Below are 17,843 nucleotides of genomic sequence, written 5' to 3'. Positions count from 1 at the left end.
CCTTCAGCCCTGCTCCCTGGGATCCACTCCCTAGTAAAGTGCTCACATATAGGTTTTTGTCTCAGGCTGTATTTTCTGGGGAACTTTGGCTTAGGCGTTTTTCTTCATGTCTTCATATTTATTTGTTCAGTAGCTTATTCTCTGCTTTAGGTACAAGCTTTCTTTTAAGCCTGGAAAAAGGTAAATTCTTTTTTAAAGTTTTTTTTTTTTTTTTTTTTTTTGGTTTCCTTTTTTGAGACGGAGTCTTGCTGTGTCGCCCAGACTGTGTCGCCCAGACTGGCGCAATCTGGGCTCACTGCAAGTTCCACCTCCCGGGTTCACGCCATTGTCCTGCCTCAACCTCCCGAGTAGCTGGGACTACAGGTACCTGCCACCACACCTTGCTAATTTTTTGTATATTTTTAGTAGAGACTGGGTTTCACCATGTTAGCCAGGATGGTCTCCATCTCCTGACCTCGTGATCTGCCCGCCTCAGCCTCCCAAAGTGCTGGGATTACAGGCGTGAGCCACTGTGCCCGGCCTAAAGTTTTCATTGACAAATAAAAATGTATATATTTATCAAGGACAACATGTTTTGAATATGTTTATGTTGTAGAATGGGTAAAACTAGATCGTTAACATATGCTCTACCTTACATTCTTTGTGGTAAGAACCCTTAAAATCTACTTTCTCAGGGATTTTTGAGAATACAATACATTGTTATTAACTTTGATCGCCCTATTGTATGCTAGATCTCTTGAACTTATTTCTTCTATCTGACTGAAATTTCGTATCCTTTCGCCAGTATCACTCCCAACTCTCCCGTTTCCCAGCCGGGTAAGTACCATTCCACTCTCCAATAAATTCAGCTTTTTTAGATTACATGTGTAAGTGAGATAACACAGTATTTGTCTTTCTGTGCCTTGTTTATTTCACTTACCATAATTCCCACTAGGTTCATTTACATTGTCACAAATGACATGATTTTCCTCTTTTTTAAGGCTGAATAGTATTCTGTTGTGAATACATGCCACATTGTTTTTATCCATTGATTCATTGATAGACACAAGTTGATTCCATATCTTAGATATTGTGACCAGTGCAGCAATAAACATGAGAGTGCAGATACCTCTTCAACCTCAGGAATTTAGTACTTTGCCATTCAGATTAATGTACAATAATGGGAGGAAATATAGAAATAATACATATGTTATGACACATATATTTTTGTACCAGGCATTGTGACACATTATTAGCTTTGTAAATTCTCTCAACAGGGCTAGGAGGTAAGTAATATCAGTATCTCCCTTTTAGCCAATGATGAAACTGAAAGGTTATCCAAGAACTCACAAGCAGTAAATAATCAGATGTTGAACAGAGATAATGTGAATTCAAAGTACATGCATTAAGTATTACACTGTGATGCCTCAGAGAAGACTTTTTTAACATTTTGATAATAAGGACCTTTTGTTTTGAGGCATTATTTATTTGGGAGAAATGATGTATCTTATATTCAGGAATTTATAATACTCTCTCCTGATTCTCCTACTGCCCTTTGATTTTTTACCTCTATTGAATACTCTTGTCAGTCAGTCTTGCATTCTGCACACTTGGAATACTTATTTATTTATTTTATTTTATTTTATTTATTTATTTATTTATTTATTTATTTATTTATTTATTTTTTGAGACAGAGTTTTGCTCTTGTCATCCAGGCTAGAGTATAATGGCGCAATCTCAGCTCACTGCGACCTCTGCCTCCCGGGTTCAAGTGATTCTCCTGCCTCAGCCTCCCCAGTAGTTGGGATTACAGGTGCCTGCAACCACACCCAACCAATTTTTGTACTTTTAGTAGAGACGTGGTTTCACCATGTAAGCCAGGCTGGTCTCAAACTCCTGACCTCAAGTGATTCTCCTGCCTCAACTTCCCAAAGTGTTAGGATTACAGGCATGAGTCACCATGGCCGGCCTGGAATATTTTTATTACTATTTGAATTCCCTGAAGTACCCAACCTAGAGCTTTAGGTAAATGTTTGTTTTTATCAAATCTGAAATGTTTATATTCATTATGTTGTCTCCTTTCAGTTCTTTGTTACAAGCTGTGAGTTACTTTGAAAGTTTTATTCATTCTTTCTCAAAGCAAGAGAGCAGTTTAGTGGATGGCACTGCAGGTTACCCTAGACAAAGGGGCAGTGAAAAATATTCAGTCAATTCAATTGTTGACCAAAAATTGATGGTGTTGTGGAAATAATTTATTTTTAAACATAAGATTTAAAAAATTTTTAAAGTTTAAAGGAAAGTTAACAAAAGTTTTCCTATAAAATTAATATTTCAGAAACTCATTTAAGCACTATAGATGAGAGTATTTCATTAATACTAATATGTGTATTTTTACACTTCTTCTGAAAGAGGAATTCATCTTAAAATGAATTACTGTTGGCCAGGTGGCAGTCACAACATAATTGTCACTGCCTACATGCTCCTGAACTTGATCATAAGTGTTTTATATTGTCATCACTTCATTTGAATTATTTGCATTACTGCATATGTTGAGTTCATGATTCAAAATTATCTTCAAAAAAAATTGCACTGGGTTACTGCAGAAAGACAAGGAAACAGAGTAGTGTGATTTTATGTGATATTTGATAAAAATCTATGTCTAAAAAAGTCTCAAAGAGCATTTTTGTAGATATACAGTATATAAAAATTCTATTTATTTTAATATTAAATTTAAAATTTGCATTTTAAATTTGTTGACATCCAGTAGTTTCTGCCTAACTAGTTTTATTTTTCTATGGAAAAATGTTTCTAAGAAAAATCATTGCATGGGAGAAAATATTTGCAAATTATGCATCTGACAAAGGTCTCATATCCAGAATCTATAAAGAACTTAAGCAATTCAAGAAGCAAAACACATATAACCCCATTAAAAAGTGGGCAAAGGACATGAATAGACATTTCTCAAAACAAGACATAGAAGTGGCCAACAAAAATAAGAAAAAAAATGCTCAACCTCACTAATCACCAAAAATGAAATACAAATGAAAATCAGAAATGCAAATGAAAACCGTAAGATACAACCTCACACCAGTCAGAGTGGCTATTATTATTAAAATGTCAAAAAATAAATGATGTTGGTGAAGCTGCAGAGAAAAGGGAATGGTTATGCACTGTTGGTGGGAGTGTGAATTTGTTCAGCCACTGTGAAGAGAAGTTTGGAAATTTCTCAAAGAACTAAGTTGAACTACCATTCAAACCACCAATCCCTTTAATTGGCATATACCCAAAGTAAAATAAATCATTCTACCAAAAAGATGCACGTACTCATGTATTCATCTCATCATTATTCGCAATAGCACAGACGTGGAATCAATTTAGATGCCCATCAAGAGTGGATGGATAAAGAAAATGTGGTACATATACAAGATAGAATACTATGCAGCAATAAAAAAGAACAAAATAATGTCTTTTGCAGCAACATGGGCACAGTTAGAGGTCGTTACCCTAAGTGAGTTCACTCATAAACAGAAAACCAAATATTGCATGTTCTCACAAGTGGAAACTAAGCACGGGGTACCTGCGGACGTAAAGATGACAGCAGTAGTCACTGGAGACTTCTAGATGGGGAGAAAGGAGTAGGGAGTAAGGGCTACAAAATGACCTATTGGGTACTACACTAACCACTTGGTGATGGAATCATTCACACCTCAAGCCTCAGAGTCAAGTAACAAACCTGCATATATACCACTTGAGTCTGAAACAAAAGTTGAATTGTAAAGAAAAAGAAAAGAAAATTTATTACTAAGAGAGATGAAAGAAAACCTAACTTTTGCCCAATGGATTTATAGACAAAATACATTCACTGTATATAAATTCATTGCTTCCACTTTAATGTGTCAATTCTTCTCATGTATGTCTGTAGTTGAGTTTACTAAACACGTGAACAAATGGATTTCTTTGTGATGTGTCTTGAAAATACTGTGTAGTTCCATTTTTTCCTTTTTGTGAAAAATGCTATACTTAAAATAGATAATTAGCTTTAAAAGCTCTTCTGACATCAAGAAAAAAATGGAAGAGGGATTTGGAGAAGCAAAAGATAGAGAGGTAGAAATGCAAAAGCAACAGCTAGAAATAGATTTCTTATAAAGCAATGAAATTAAGCTGTTAAAACTTATCTGAAAAGCACAGAATAATATCAATGTAAAAGGTAAGTGAAATACACAAAAAGTATTAATAGTTCTAAAAGCAGAGGTCACAGACTAACTGCCTGTGAGTAGCATGAAGGCAAAAAGTTCACCGTATGATTCAGATCACAGAAATGTTTTAGTTTTGAAAATGTATATTTTTTATTTTAAAATAGGGATTTTAGCTTCTCTTGAAAAAAAGTCAGAAGGCCTGATAGTACTGCATTCACACTTGCCAAAGCAAGTCTAAATGGATTGGAGGCTGGGTGGGGTGACTCATGCCTGTAATCTCAGCACTTTGAGAGGCCGAAGCTGATGCACCACCTGAGGTCAGAAGTTCAAGACCAGCCTGACCAACATGGTGAAACCACATCTCTACTAAAAATACAAATTAACCGGGTATGGTGGTGCACGCCTGTAATCCCAGCTACTTGGGAGGCTGAGGCAGGAGAATCGCTTGAAGCCGGGTTGCGGTCTAAGCCTTGCAGTGAGCCAAGATTGTGCCATTGCACTCCAGCCTGGGCAATAGAGTGAGACTCCATCTCAGAAAAAGAAAAAAAAAAAAAAGGATTGGAAAACTGGCTGCCTTTTTTGGGCAGTACATACACTGTTTAGTTTGTTATAGTCGCTCCTCACCCTATTTCTCCTTGGGGTTATGACTCCAGAGCTGTGGAGGTTGCAACTAGGAGATGTTACCTGAAATTATAGTCTGTTAAACTGTATGAGCAACCTTTGAGGCAAGCTTATGAATTTCTGAAATGGAAGTCTTACAAATATACAGTCCAGACCAAAATTTAATACCCAACATATTAAGACTATTTTATCAGCACAAGCAGAAGCAGTACAATCATAATAGGTACCATCTACTGAGTTCTTAAAATAAGTCAAATTACATGTCAAACACCTTACAGCTATTATTCAACTAATTTTTATAGATATTTTGTGATGAACCACAAAGCTATAGTGGTAAGCAAAGTAGATCTACTTCACTCTCATTTTAGAGCTTACAGTATGATTGCAGAGCAGATATTACCCAAATAATTACACAAATGTGTATATATGTATATGTGTGTGTATGGCATATACATGTATTATGAATACACACAAATATTACGTATCACATACTATATGTATAGTATACATATATAAATCTATATTACATAGACTCCATAGGATACTGATGCATGCATACATACATATTTCTGTATGTATACATTTCCATGTATAATGTTTAAATCATATGAATATGGTTATATTTGTCTCTGACCTCAAAAACAGTCAGTGCATGTGGTTCAAGTTCATAAATTTTAGTTGAGATGGAGGAAATGCTTTTTCAGTCTTGAGTTCAGATGGAGGGAATTTCTAACCCTCCTAACCTTTTCTGCCTTCTCTGCATTCCACTCCACACCTTCAGCCTGTGATAGGTCAGTAATTTATTTTTTGGTGTGTTTGGAAGGAGGCACTGGCCCGATGATCCCTTCTTCTTCATCTCCTCTTTCTTTTTGTGTGGGCTGCCCTCAGAAAGCCAGAATTCTGTGTTGCTTTTCCAAGCTATAAGACCTATGGGAAGTTTGGATCTAACCATAGCTTCCAGAGCCTGACATGTCTAAAATTAATAAAAGAAGTATTGAATTACTCTTCTGCCTGATTCTTGTCTGTCTGTCCATTCATTTCAAACCAAGAACCACAAACATTTGTGGTAAATATTAAAAACAACATTCTATGCTACAGAAAAATAAGGAGAAGGAATGATTTTTGATTGGTAAATCTGAAAAGTCCTTTTTAAAACAAGTGACATTTAAACTGAGATGTGAAGGCTGGGTGGGAGGGAGCTATGTGTGCTGTGAGGAGGAGGGTGGAGATGTGTTCTAGGCAAAGAAGAGAATTTGTGAAACCTTGGAGGCAGCAAAAAGCAGGAACTTTGGAGGAACTGAAAAAGAAAAAAAAAAGCTTTCAGCTAGATTGTCAATAGAGTAGACAGGATGAAGTTGGATGTACGGGTAGCCACATCTTGTAGGGCCTTAGAGGCCATGTTCGGGGTGGAGATTTTATCAAAAGGGCAATAGAAAGTCATTGAGTGGATTTAAAAGGGGAGAATGTAATTCACTTTATCTCCTTACCTTATATAATCTTCAAAATAACCTTTAATGAAAGATACTATTATTATGCCCATATTTCAGCTGAGCACATGGACATGCAGAGATTAAATTTCAAATGCATTACTTGGTAGCTCATATACAATTTCAGGGCCATCTTTTTACCCACTCTACTATGCCATATGTGCAAAGAACTCCACAGTCTAATCTATAGAATTGTCATGGCATCTGAGCATTTATAGACCATAACATACAAATAATACATAGGAATAATTAATATTTTGAGGTCTTTATAAAATTCTTTTGTATTTATAATTCAATACGTCCGTGTTTAGAGAAATAAAAGGGACATCCAGTGAATTCATCCTTCCATTTTCTACAGTCGAATTCTAAGCAATTAGGGAAGATTTAATTTGTTTTAATGTGAGGTGCTCCTTTTGTTTTGTATAAACAATTCAATAATTGTCCCCAAACCAAGTAACTAAAAATAGATTGGAGGAAGGGGAACAGAGGATAAGAATGTGTCAGCACTTCATGAAAAGTTTTTGGTAGATTAGGCAGTAAAGATGCTAACCTAATTACTTTCCCTGTAGCTAGTTCCAGAAATTGGCACATGATTTAAAAAGACATTGATCATTGACTTAATGTACAGTGTGTACATCGGTTACTAGTAACTTGTGTGCCAGTGAAATCTGTTGTTCTTACTTTAGAAAACAAAAATCCATATATCCTGTTTTTCTGGCTGAAAAGGTAGTGTTCTCAGTTTCTCTAAAACACATTTTTTCAGAAAAGGTATCTATCTGCCATTTGATCGTTTTTTCTATGTGTGAAATATGACGTACCGTCTCGGTTATGCTGAACAGCAGGTGCACAGACCTTCAAAGGCCTAACTTACAGGTTTGCATTTCCTTCACTCCACATGGCTTCTGTGGCATCCTGTGTCATGTTTTCTGTTCTTTCCTGTGGAAACTCTCATACCCACATTACTTCAATCTAGTTTAGCAATCAGAAAACATGGTGTCTGCCCAGTAGATTTTGCAAACATTTTAAGGAAACTGTGGTAGTCATGCTTGATTGAACTGTTCTTTCTTTCGCTTATAAGGGAACTACTGCTCATGCCTTCATTCAGCCATGAATGCTTGGCTTTTTCAAAACAGTTTCTAGGACACTAAAAAAAGGAGATTTTTGTTTTTCATTCATCTCCAGAAAAACAAGAAAATGAAACAGCACTGGAAATACTCCTTTTATGCACTGGGTGAAGACAGTTTTTACAAAGCAATTGTTTCATATAAAAGAAAGCAACTTAATGTATTAGATTATCTTTATAATCTACAGAGCGAACTTCTAAATAAAAAGCAAAGCATGTGAATAATTATTAGATAGGTAAATGTTTTATTGATACAGCAGAATTCAAAAGGGAACAATGAAATCTAAAGAACTGAAGTTTTTCTTTTATTGTCCCTTCCAAACTGTGCTTCTGAACTTACATTTCTCCTGCCCCCAAATGAAATATAGGGTGGGTCTTCTAGGTCTTCCCATCTGTGTCAGTGACAAGAATATTAATTTATATTGTAAAAGTGTCTGGTCTAATCTAGTATGCGAGACTAACTCTAGTACAGTTCATTCATTATAAAGCCTACTGTGCTCAGTCACCACCCCTCTCTCACAAGCCTGCTTTAAATCTAAAAGGCTGTCTCACCTGTTTCGGTGTGGTGAGTGAAATAGAGAAGGCTAAACTTTTTCTTCCCACATGCTCACTTCCTTGCTTGTTCGCTAGCTGCTGCATCTGGCCCCTCAAGCGTCAAGTCAAGGGGAAAAGGAGATTGAGAGGAAGGGCGGTCTGTGAATTGGTGAGTGCAATTGTACGTTTCTGGCTCTTACTTTCCTAGTTCTCTTTTCTACTCCATCCCCCACCCACCGACCAACCACTGCTAGAGTCTGGAGTCCGCCAGCTGCTCTTGAGATGCTGGGAATACTTCCTCACAAGCAGCAGCTTTTGACATCCCTCTTGGGTCCCTTTTTGGTGCATTAAGTTTCTTTAATAAATTAAGTGTCCTCAGAGGTCTACCACAGCCATGCTCCCTACAGCCTCTAGTAAAGTTCAAGACACACTGCTGGCATTTGCCTCTGATGTGTGAATTGATGTCCTACCTTCTTCAGTGCTGAACCTCAGACTTGCTTTACACACTGTATCTGACATAAACTAAGAATAAGAGATAAGAGCCTTTGGCCAAGTATATCATTCAGGAGACTGGAGTCAGAAAAAAACAAGCCACTACATCAACAAGGCTGGAGTTTTTTATTATTAAAGGAGTGTGTGCATGCATGTATGTGTGGGTGGTCATATTTATTAAATACTACCCATACGCAAGCCCAGTACATAAATAACTCTTTATTATTAATAATAAAAACTAATACTAATTAATAACTAATACTAGGGTTATATTTTTTATTTTATTATATACATATATATATATATATATATATATATATTTTTTTTTTTGGAGACGGAGTCTCAGTCTGTAGCCAGGCTGGAGTGCAGTGGTGTGATCTTGGCTCACCGCAACCACCATTTCCCAGGTTCAAGTGATTCTTCTGCCTCAGCCTCCTGCGTATGTGGGACTTACAGGCATGTGCCACCATGTCCAGCTAATTTTTTTTGTATTTTTCGTAGACACGGGGTTTCACCATATTGGCCAGGCTGGTCTTGATCTCTTGACCTTGTGATCCACCTACCTCAGCCTCCCAAAGTGCTGGGATTACAGGCATGAGCCACTGCACCCTGCCAGTTTATTTTTATTAAATACTATCCATATTCAAGCCCAGTACATAATCTCATTTTTATTATTAACAATAACTAATACTAATACTAATTAATAAGTAATACTAGGTTATATTTATTAAATACTGCCCATACGCAAGCCCAGTACATAAACTATCTTTTTCAATCCTCACAGCAACTCCATGAATTAGATTCTATTACTAGCCTCATTTTATAGATGAGGGTATTTATGAGGTTTAAGAGTTTAGTTAACTCACCCAAGGTCACCTACTTTGTAAACAGTAGAGCTGGCACTCAAGTTTAGTATCACTGGCAGATGTATAGCTTAGCTCACTGTAATTACTATATCAGAACAACTCCCTATGGGACTGGAGTGTTACTAGTTTAAATAGTGACTGGAGCTAGACTATTAAAATGGCTTCTTGCATCCATAGCCAAAAGTTAGCCCAGATAACAGACTTCAACAGCAGCTTTCCTCTGTGTTATTGATAGAAATCTTTCACTGATTGAGGTGTGTCCTGGGTATAGGCCTTCACACGATGATAATTTTCTTATTAAACACTGTGAAACAACAAGAGACAAGTTTTCAAAGTATTCCATCTACTCCTTCACATATCTTCTCATGTATCAATAATACAGCCAATAATTACTGATTCGAATTTCTTCTGACGAATTTGTAATTTAGCTATGATTTCTCGGAATCTAGCTATGCATTCTAAATTCTAATTTCCAATTAGGTTCCTTGTGGCATCATTGAGCATTGAAAATAATTTTATGACTCATAACAGCTCATGAGAAAAAAATGGGTTCAGTCAGTAACATTACCAGGCAGGTCATCCGCAAGCCACAATAATATCATGGAGAATTCAAAGTAAATGGATTTGCTTGCTAGGCAAGATGGCATGTCAAAGCCTCGAAAAAATTAAGGTTCTTGGCTATTAGGCCTACAGGGACCTCAGTTGCAAGGTTCAATGAAGACAAAAGCCAGAATTGGGACTGAGGGCAGTCCCTTGCAATAGTGATTATTTTAATGCATAGTGTCTAAGGGGGGTTAAGGAGCAAAAATTAGATCCAAGAAAACATTTAACTAATGGTTAATCTGTTGGGACAGTTATGTCAGCAGAAACCTATGAGGCTTTCCAATGGCCTTCCTTAAGCCAATCAAACTTAACATTTTATATTAAGCATTTCCAAACTATGGTTTTATATTAGGTATATGTAGTGCTTTATAAAAACAAGAACTACTTGATCGTGTAATCCTAGAAAATCCTTCAATCAATACTCTCTCCTAGAGATCTATGGGTTACCTTTACCATATTAAAGTCTTCAAGGGATTCCTGCTTGAAAGAAAGCTGTTTAATCTTGTTTAATTTAGCATTTCCTAAATGTACATGATTGGGAAACCATCTTTTTGTACAATGCGTTTAATTTACTGAACCACATTTTGAAAAAAAAATGGTCCAGTGTAATTAGAGAATCTCATAGCCAGTAGGTAGCATGCACAGAACATTATTGAATATTACTTCTTGCAGCGAAGCTATTGAGAATTTTCTGGTGGGCATGAATTTAAAGTAAATGATCTTTAAAATGTTACCAGCAGGCAGATATTCTAGATGTCTGTTCAAGGTCCATAGACTTCAGGCTAGAAGTAGGCTAACAAGCTCATTTGAGAGTTATAGAGCCCCTAGGATATGGACCTCTGTAGGTCAGTCCAACTCTTCCTAGAAATGAAATGAGAAAGTCCCTAAGGATAAATCTAAAATATTTACTTAAAAAATTCTGAATGCAAGGTACTTATAGCCAAATAGTAGTTAAAATCATAAAGCTCTAGCCTATGGAAAAATTTGACCTAGAAAATTTGTTAGTGGATGGTAACAAATGTCAATAAAAGTCCTAAAAGTTATCACTGTAAGTATCCTCAGGACATGCAGTCTTGAAAAACATAACTTCCAAAGAAACTTTTGAGATAGTTATTTGCCAAAAATACATCTGTATAACTGAACGGGTTAAATACTGCTTTAATAATGTCACCTCCTATTTGGGAAGGCTTATTTTATGTCAAGTATAGAGGCACGCACTTAAGCGAATTAACTATCTTAACCCTCATAGCAACCCCACATTTTCTTCATTTCTAACAAATTATTTTGTTTATTATGCCTGAAACTCAGCTTTTTCTTAATTCCTTTTTTTTTGAGATAGGGTCTCACCCTGTTGCCCAAGCCGAAGTGCAGTGTTATGATCTCAGTTCATGGCAACTTCTCTCTTCTGAGCTCAAGCAATCCTCTTGTCTCGGTCTCTCGAGTAGCTGGGACTGACTACAGGCATGAACCACCACACCCGGCTAATTTTTTGGTATTTTTTTTGAAAAGACAGGGTTTCTCCATGTTGTCCAGATTAGTCTCAAACTCCTGAGCTCAAGCTATCCACCGACCTAGGCCTTCCTAGTGTTGGGATTACAGGTGTGAGATACTGTGCCTAGTTGCAACCCCCATTTTATAGAAGTTATAGCAACCTGAGGCTAAGAGACTTCAAGTAATTTGCTCAAATTCAAAAGGGGAGTAAGTAGTTAGGCCAGAATTAACCACGCTATTTAATAGTCCAGTATAGGATTTTTATGTATATGGGTTTTATAAGTTAACAAACTTGTTTGAATGTGGCAACAAAGGACAATACAACAGTAACCTAAATAAGATAGAGGTTTTTGGCTCTCTTAGTTCATGTAAGTAGTCTAGGACTAGATCCAGCTCTTTCTATCTCTCAGGGACTGACTGTGTTCCTCACAATTCAAAGTTAGAGTCCTTATGCCCAATATTATGATATTAGTTATAGGAAAGTGATTAGGTCATGAGAGTAGAGCCCTCGTGAATGAGATTAGTGCCCCTATAAAAGAGACCCCAGAGAACTATTGGGCCCTCTTTCTTCCGTGTGAGGATATAAAGTGAAATCAGCAGTCTGCAGGCAGGAAGAGAGTCCTCACCAATACCCAACCATGCTGGCATCCTGATTCTAGGCTTCCAGCCTCCAGAACGGTGAGAGATACATTTCTGTCATTTAAGCCACCCAGTCTATAGTACTTTGTTTCAGCAGCCCGACAACATAGCCACCCAGCCAGCCTAACATCCGTTTTCTCAGCCAGCCTCTGGATCTGCCAGCCATCCAGACGGACTCTCAGCCAGTCAGCTATCCTCTCAGCCTGCCTCCAAGCCAGCCTTTCGGCCTATCTGCCAGAAAGCCTCTAAACCAGCCGACTTGCCAGCCAACCACCAAGCCTATCAACATGCAGCATACATCCTATGGCCAAATATGTCTACGCTAGTTCTTACCATTACATCCACTTTTCAGTTGGTGGGAAGCAAAGAAGAAAGGACACAGTATACACTTTTATAGGCCAGAACTAGAAGTTGTTCATTACATTTACCCATATGCTATAGACTAGACCTTAATCAAATGGCTACATCCAACTTCAAAGGAGGCAAAAAAATGAAATCCTTATCTGGGCATTCATGTGCTCTGTTAAATTCCAGGGTTCTATTACTAACAGAATAAAAGGAGGGTAGCTATTTGGGGATATATTTTTTATATATACAGATTCCTAACTAACAGTTTTTGTCATAGAATCATCCACTTCTAGGCTAAACGTGAATGTTCTATCAAACATTTTGATTTAGCTTTAAAGTATTTAATACTAGGCAGTCCTTACTGCTATAAATTGATGGCATGAAGCTTGGGTCAATACAAGATTATTTTTTGACGAGAATAGGAGAGTGTTGATTTTTCTGTGATCATGATGGAAAGTGCATCCAACTTCTTCAAAAGTAATATAAAGTCATTGGAAACTAGTTTCTGTTCCATCTAGAGATAACAAATACTCCCTACATTGCTGTGGTGCTATTAAGATGTAGATTGTGGTTACGGGTGCCTGTGAGGGACCAGGGAGAGCATCAGGATAAATAGCTAATGCATGGGGGACTTAATACCTAGGTGATGCTTTGATAGGTGCAGCAAACCACCGTGGCCCATGTTTACCTATGTACCAAACCTGCACATCCTGCACATGTATCCTGGAACTCAAAATTAACTTAAATTAAATTTTAAAAATTATTGCATTGGAAAGAGAAAAAATAAAATGCAGAAAACAAAAAAATAATAATAATTTAAAATGTGGATTGTGTTAAAGCCTAAAAGATCTACACTGAGCCCATGCAGATGAGTCCATGAATAATACATGTCTGCAAGGGTCAAGGAGGTAGTCATGATCACTACTGACAATCAATGGATTAATGGATTAAATGAATCATAAGTAAGAAAACAATATAAATAATACATTATTCACTAATTAACTTAAAACAGTCACATTGTAGGCAATAAAGAATAGTTATTCTAACTAAACATATGAATGCACATGTATCTATCTATGAGATTATCTATGATTAACTTGGACTACATGTGAGAGAAAAATCAACATAACAGCAGCCCATTCCAAAGTCCATGAAGACAGAGTACATCAAAAACATTCTATAGACATTTCTATGAAAAGTCATTTTCTTTTGAAGATATATGTACAAAAATAACTACAGGACCACAAAAAAAAATTATTGCAAATATTGTAACACTAAAAGCAAATGGCTCAATGTTGAAGACTGTTTTCCCACATTTTGCTTACTTTAACTAATAAACACTAACTTATAGGGAATTTACCACTCTAGAAAAATTAGTCAATTAAAAAGAGCCCCTTAATACGGCTTCCACTTATATAGAGTTCTAATTTCATTTTCTGTATTTTCATCTCTCTTTTATTTTTTTACCTTGTCAAATATTTTTCCATGTATTCACTTTGGGAAGAGCACTGTAAATAACTACATCTCTCTTGTTTAGTACTAGAGAGCTTTTAAATCCCTTCGTACATAATTTTCATTTACTTCTTATATTAGTTACTTTCATTTACTTACTAATGCTTATTAATACAAAGTACAATGTCTTAGAATCTCCGAAAGTCAGTGTTTCTTAATTTTCTCATTTCGTAAAATCCAAAAGTTCTGATTTATGATATTTTTAACTGATGAACATTCTCCTGAATTCCGGAGCCTTCAAGAAGCACCAAATGTAACTAACAACTTCACTGGACCCACCAATACAATTTCAAAAAAGTGTAGGTTTATATTTCTTAGGAGATCATGTAAACACAGTGATACTCTTCAACAAATAAATAGGAAATTTATACTTTTCTAAATGTTATAAAAACTTGGATTTTTAGACAGAATTTTAATACAGAAATTTTTATACAGAATCCTAAGCGTTATGGGTTACGTGAGTATATTTTATATTTGTAGTAATGGTCTCAGCTTGAAACTTAGATATTTTCATTTTTGGACATAGATAAATCTGAGCACATCTGGAGAATCAATTCTAGTGGTTTTGAAAGTATTTTTATATTGGAAGACTCCTTTGTTCAGCCAGGCCCAGTGTCTCATACCTGTAATCCCAGCACTTTGGGAGGCCAAGGCAGGTGGATTATCTGAGGTCAGGAGTTCAAGACCAGCCTGGCCAACATGGTGAAACCCTGTCTCTTCTAAAAAAAAAAAATACAAAAATTAGCCAGGAGTGGTAGCAGGCACCTATAATTCCAGCTATTTGGGAGGCTGATGTGGGAGAATCGCTTGAACCCAAGAGGCGGAACTTGCAGTGAGCTGAGATCACGCCATTGCACTCCAACTGGGTGATGGAGTAAGACTCTGTCTCAAAAAAAAAAAAAAAAAAAAGGAAAAGGAGAAAGAAGACTTCTTCGTTCAAACAAAATCTTCAGAGGAAATGAAAATAAAATAGATGAAACGGATACAGATCTGGTTGAAGCAGCGCAGGGGTGGGGTGGGATCTCTTAAATTACATAATAATATTGAATAACTTAATTGAGCATCTCGAAGATACATTTTACAGGCAATTTTAGGCACAGTAGACATTATTTAATATTAGGAGCTTGACTGATAATCCCTGTTTCTATCCTCTGCTTTCTAGGATGCAAAAATCACAAGTCTCATCCAGGTACATTTGTAGGTGCTCATGCTCTTTTAATTTTTTAACAAAATTTTGGCTCTACATATCACACATTGTGAAACAGTAGGATGAATTATTACATTGAGAAACTACAAATGAGGTACTTCACATTACAAGTGAGTTATTTTAATTTCGATAACTTCTGGTCAAATTTCGTTCACGCATTTGGTATTTGAAACAAATGAATTCTGCTTGCTTTAATCCAAAATAGAGGATATTGGTCTCTGAGTCCAAACTGCATAGATCTCAGTCCCTGGGCTAGGCCTAAATTGCCTATTCCTTCAACAGATGTTTATTGCACTGGTGCTATATCAGTTAAGGTTCAGGCAGAGGAGGAAAGTCCCTGTATGTTCTAGGAATAAGGACTCATTACAGGAATTAGACTTTATACAATGGTAGAAGGAACTAGAAGGTGTGGGAGGAGGAGTTAAAGGATCAGAAAAGAAATTAGCAAGGAGCTAATCTGAGAAGCTGAGTATATTCAGTTGCTAAATTTGAGCCACAAAGGGGAACCCATAGGAAGTGCTCCCTGCACAGACCAACTCGACAAGTCTAGGGGTCCACAGCCAAATGTCTGGAAGTATGTCTTGAGGCCAGCATTGATCTTTAGGGCCAGTAGGCTGGAGGAAGACCTAGCAGAGCAGAGAATGAAGGCACACTGGAATCTACTGAGCACCACTAATCTATCCATTACCTCCTCAGACTGCAAAACAGCTTTCACAGACTATTGTCTGCTGCATCACTTCCAATTTTCAAATCTTTTGCAAGCTTTTCTGTTTGCTAACTCTATATTGGTAAGGGACTATATAGGTGAGGGGATTCTGGGAAATGTAGTTCTTAGTTTTACCAAGATAATGTAATAGTGTATCATAGCCTGTTCGTGTAAGAAAATGAACTAAGTAATCTGTAAAATGAGAATCATAACAGGGTATTTGAGAAGATGAAATGACATAATGCATGAAAAGCTTTTAACACTGTCACCTAGTGAATATTCAAAAAATGATTTTAATTATTATATATTAAACAAACAGACAAAAGGGGGAAGTAATATGATTAACTTGCTCAAGGTGCATTAGAGCAATAATATGTATATTACTGTGGCTGCCATGAGAATGTGCATCTTGGACCCCTGACTGCTGAGAGTGTAACTAACCAATAGCTCTAGCTGCTAAGCTCTGAAACTCATTGCCTCAGTTGCTTTAGGACCACAGTTACTTCTTGGCTCTCAGCGAATGTCTGGGTGTGGCAGTGACCAAGGCAGGTTTGTTGCTGGGAAACCCAGAAGTCCATTGAGAGTAGAGATTTTTGGCTTGAGGCCTCCCAGATGGCTCTGTTGATCTTTGCTTAAAACTGCAGGGCCCATCTAAAATGATTCCACCCAAATTAATTCCTTCCTTGCTTCCTTCCTTCTTTCCTTTATTCCTTCCTTTCCTCTTTTTATTCTTCAACCAAGGTCAGAGCAAGCCTTTCCCAGCTCCCTCCCCTTTTCTCTCCCTTGCCATTCCCATAATACATTTCTTACACGTTTAATCTGGTACTGCTATTTCCTTCTTGGATGACATGGATAAACACAACTGTGAAAGAAAAAATGTTAGCATACTAAGAAAATAAGGTCTAGCACCAAAGAGGGAAAAAAAAGGAAAGTTAATAAACAAATAATTAATTTAGAAAAATTGACATCTGTAATTTGATTAGACCAACAAAACTGCCTGGGTGCTAATTCTAGACCTTTTTTTCACTACATAGAGTTTCAAAATAAGAGTTTCTTTATATAGAGTTTACACTCATAGTTCACATACCCTGCCTTCCCTAACAGAAGCCAGGCTATGTTTGGAAAGTTCTGTACTTAGAATGGTAAAATCCAGTTGTCCTGAGACCACACAGATGAACATCCATGGAAATTTTCCTGTTCCATGCCTATGTTCTCGCTCATTTCCACTAGTCTTTTGTCTACAGTGAAGTTATCTATGAAAGAGTATCCAAGAAAATATTGCAACCTTTTCCAAGTTCCAGGAAATCCGAGTAGGTGAAGATACTCTTCACCTCACTGTATATAATGCAACATTGATTGGATTGACACTTATTCTGGCCCAAAGCATAGTTGATCTAATATATGAATAAGGATATATATAATATATAAAGGATAAGCTAATCTTCATTTCTTCCATTGCTTTATCTTCTATTTCAGCTTCCATTGAGATGATCAAGAATATGCTAAGTTAGTATCCTATTGCCTAAAAGAAAATTATTTCCCAGGAGGACAGTTTAATGTTCAAATGCTTTCACTGGATTCAATATAAGAACCAGGAAGACATTTTGATACTTTTTCAAAGCCTCCTTTGGAGACCCTTGTTTATTATATTAATATCCATTACATAAAGATCTAGATGCTAAAATCATCTGTAATTCAGTACCTGATGGCTAGGGTGATCATTCCTTAAAATTGCAGGGCCCATCTAAAATGCTTCCATTCAAATTTCTTTCCTTCCTTCCTTCCTTCCTTCCTTCCTTCCTTCCTTCCTTCCTTCCTTCCTTCCTTCCTTGTTTCCTTCTTTCCTTCCTTCCTTGTTTCCTTCCTTCCTTCCTTCCCTTTCCTTCATTTCTTTCTTTCCTCTTTTTCTTCTTCAACCGAGGTCAAACCAAGTCTTTCCCAGCTACCTCCGCTTTTCTCTCCCTGGCAGAAATATTTTATACCTCTTTTCATCTAAAAATGGGACTAACATTTTATTCTGCCATTGCCTTGATGGCCGG

The 17,843-nt window shown here is 36.8% G+C and overlaps 1 protein-coding gene across 1 annotated transcript in view; it reads left to right on the top strand.

Annotated features, from left to right (window-relative positions):
• The window catches only part of LOC139362251 (uncharacterized), a 29,423-nt gene that overhangs the window by 5,506 nt on the left and 6,074 nt on the right, over positions 1–17,843 (top strand). The window contains exons 5-6 of the mRNA XM_071092691.1: positions 785–816; positions 8,037–8,109. Of these exons, the coding sequence (XP_070948792.1) occupies positions 785–816; positions 8,037–8,109 (105 nt within the window). The remainder of the gene's footprint in view (positions 1–784; positions 817–8,036; positions 8,110–17,843) is intronic.

The sequence above is a fragment of the Macaca nemestrina genome, chromosome 3, assembly GCF_043159975.1.
Source record: "Macaca nemestrina isolate mMacNem1 chromosome 3, mMacNem.hap1, whole genome shotgun sequence".
Taxonomy (NCBI): domain Eukaryota; kingdom Metazoa; phylum Chordata; class Mammalia; order Primates; family Cercopithecidae; genus Macaca; species Macaca nemestrina.
This window is presented reverse-complemented; position numbering and strand designations above follow the sequence as displayed.